The sequence below is a fragment of the Rana temporaria genome, chromosome 3 (genome assembly GCF_905171775.1).
Source record: "Rana temporaria chromosome 3, aRanTem1.1, whole genome shotgun sequence".
Lineage (NCBI taxonomy): Eukaryota > Metazoa > Chordata > Amphibia > Anura > Ranidae > Rana > Rana temporaria.
In genome coordinates, this window is record NC_053491.1 from 471,917,725 (window position 1) to 471,919,811 (window position 2,087).

Below are 2,087 nucleotides of genomic sequence, written 5' to 3' on the forward strand. Positions count from 1 at the left end.
TTCTGCAGGGTCTGTATTGATCGCGTGCTGGATACACAGGGGGGGTCTGGAGGATATTCCTGTTCTGAATGCAAAGAGAAGTTTCGGGATCGGCTTGTACTGCAGAGGAACATAACACTACGTAACCTAGTGGAGAATTTCCTATCTGCTCAGCCAGATCAGGAGGAGTCCGGGGTCTTCTGTACTCACTGTGTGGACTCTCCCATACCTGCTGTTGGATCCACAAAAAGAGAGTCCACAGAAAGTCCCCAGAACACATCTTAACTGACCTCACCTTGTCCATGGAGAGCCAGAAATGCTCCATCCATAAGAAGATCCTGGAGTATTACTGCACTGAGGATGATACCTGTGTCTGTTTGTCTTGCATGATTGGAGGACATAAAGGACATGAGATGGAGTCACTGGATGAGGCTTCTGAGAAGAAGAAGGAGACACTGAGGATCGTTCTGCAGAAACTTCTGACAAAGAGAGAGGAAACGGAGGAAAGAGTCCAGAGTCTGCTGGAAAACAGGAGGAAAGTAGAAGAAAAAGCGGCTGGTGACACTGCCTTGTTTAAAGATCTCAGGAGACGTCTGGAAGACCTGGAGAAGAGAGTCCTAAGGGAGACCTCCAAGTGGGCAGAGCAGGTCTCCGTCTCCATCCGGGATCTGGAAATAAAGAAGGAGGAGCTGTCCAGGAAGATGCATCACATTGAGGAGCTGTGTAACATGACGGATCCACTGACTGTCTTACAGGAATCAGACACAGGTGACTTGTGTGATACTGAGGATGAAGATAATGAGGACAGAGAGAGGCAAGAGAAGCTCCTCCATGATGGAGGGAGTCTGGATGTGGTTGAGATATCACACACATTACATGCAGGTTTATCTTATATAATAACAGAGGGAAATGTAGACTTCTATATACAGGAAGCTGCAGACATATTACTGGATGTAAACACAGCCCATAATAATCTCCATATATCAGATGACAGGAAAACTGTATCCTGGTCAGATATAGACCAGAATCGTACAGAAACTCCAGAGAGATTTCAGTTTTGTCCTCAGGTGTTGAGCAGTCAGAGTTTCTCCTCAGGGAGACATTACTGGGAAGTGGATGTCGGGGGATCAGATGTATGGATAGTAGGAATGTGTTACCCCAGTATAGACAGAAGAGGATGGCAGTCAGGGATTGGATGGAATAACAAGTCCTGGGGTTTGTACAGGTATATAAATCAGTATGAGGTGAGACATGATAATAAACAGATCCCCTTACCCACCAATCTCTCCAGTAACAGAGTCAGGATATATCTGGATTATGAGGCCGGGCGGATCTCCTTTTATGATCTGTGTGACCCGATCCGACACCTCTACACCTTCACCACCACCTTCACTGAGCCCCTCCATGCTGGGAATTGGGTAGTGAGAGGTTGTATAAAGATCTTTGGGGGGAATCGGGAGATATAAACTGGTGACATCATAGGTTTGGGATTGGTGGAATATTCAGCCAATAGGAAAAGGAAGTGGTGGGGCTTAAGTCACTACTCGTGTTTTTTTAAGTCACTACTCATGTTTTTCTACTATAAATAAATGTAGGTGAGAATTCTCCCTCTGTCACTCATTGATCACTGGGTAGAAGATCTGACATAACAGTGATTAACATGGTCCTATTGGTCAGTAAAGATGGGCCTATCTATATATCTATTTTCTTTTCTTTTTCTTTTTTTTCAAATTAGATTTATATTGAAATTTCAAAAGATAATACATGAACAATAATCACATATATAAGAACATTTAAGTGGTGATTTATCCAATATAAGAATGTGAATCAGTAACTATACTTCAGCCATAGTAATGATAATACAAGTTAGGTGAATATATGCGGAATGTAATGCCAGCATCAGATAAATCTACCAACATTTTAAGTGAGGTACAGCGCCTTGAAAAGGTATTCATACCTCTTGAAATTTTCCACATTTTGTCACATTGCAACCAAAAATGTAAATGTATTTTATTGGGATTTTATGTAATAGTTCAACACAAAGTGGCACGTAATTGTGAAGTGGAAGGGAAATGATAAATGAATTTGTGCGAACACCGTTAAAGTCT

General features: G+C 42.4%; 1 protein-coding gene across 1 annotated transcript; it reads left to right on the top strand.

Moving 5' to 3' along the window:
- The first annotated feature begins 281 nt into the window (after nt 1-281).
- Nucleotides 282-1,833, top strand: LOC120930659 (E3 ubiquitin-protein ligase TRIM39-like). The gene is made up of 3 exons (XM_040341835.1): nt 282-488; nt 532-585; nt 747-1,833. Exons 1-3 carry the CDS (start codon nt 282-284, stop codon nt 1,443-1,445), a joined length of 960 nt encoding a protein of 319 aa, XP_040197769.1. The 3' UTR covers nt 1,446-1,833.
- Nucleotides 1,834-2,087: the final 254 nt, after the last annotated feature.

What these genes read in the sequence shown, in the direction of transcription:
- LOC120930659 (XM_040341835.1), top strand. Translation starts at nt 282, where the DNA reads ATGGAGAGCCAGAAATGCTCCATCCATAAGAAGATCCTGGAGTATTAC. An exon ending in GAGAGGAAACGGAGGAAAGA is followed by an intron (nt 489 to 531) that starts GTCCAGAGTCTG and finishes TAGAAGAAAAAG; the next exon opens with CGGCTGGTGACACTGCCTTG. An exon ending in GAGACGTCTGGAAGACCTGG is followed by an intron (nt 586 to 746) that starts AGAAGAGAGTCC and finishes GAATCAGACACA; the next exon opens with GGTGACTTGTGTGATACTGA.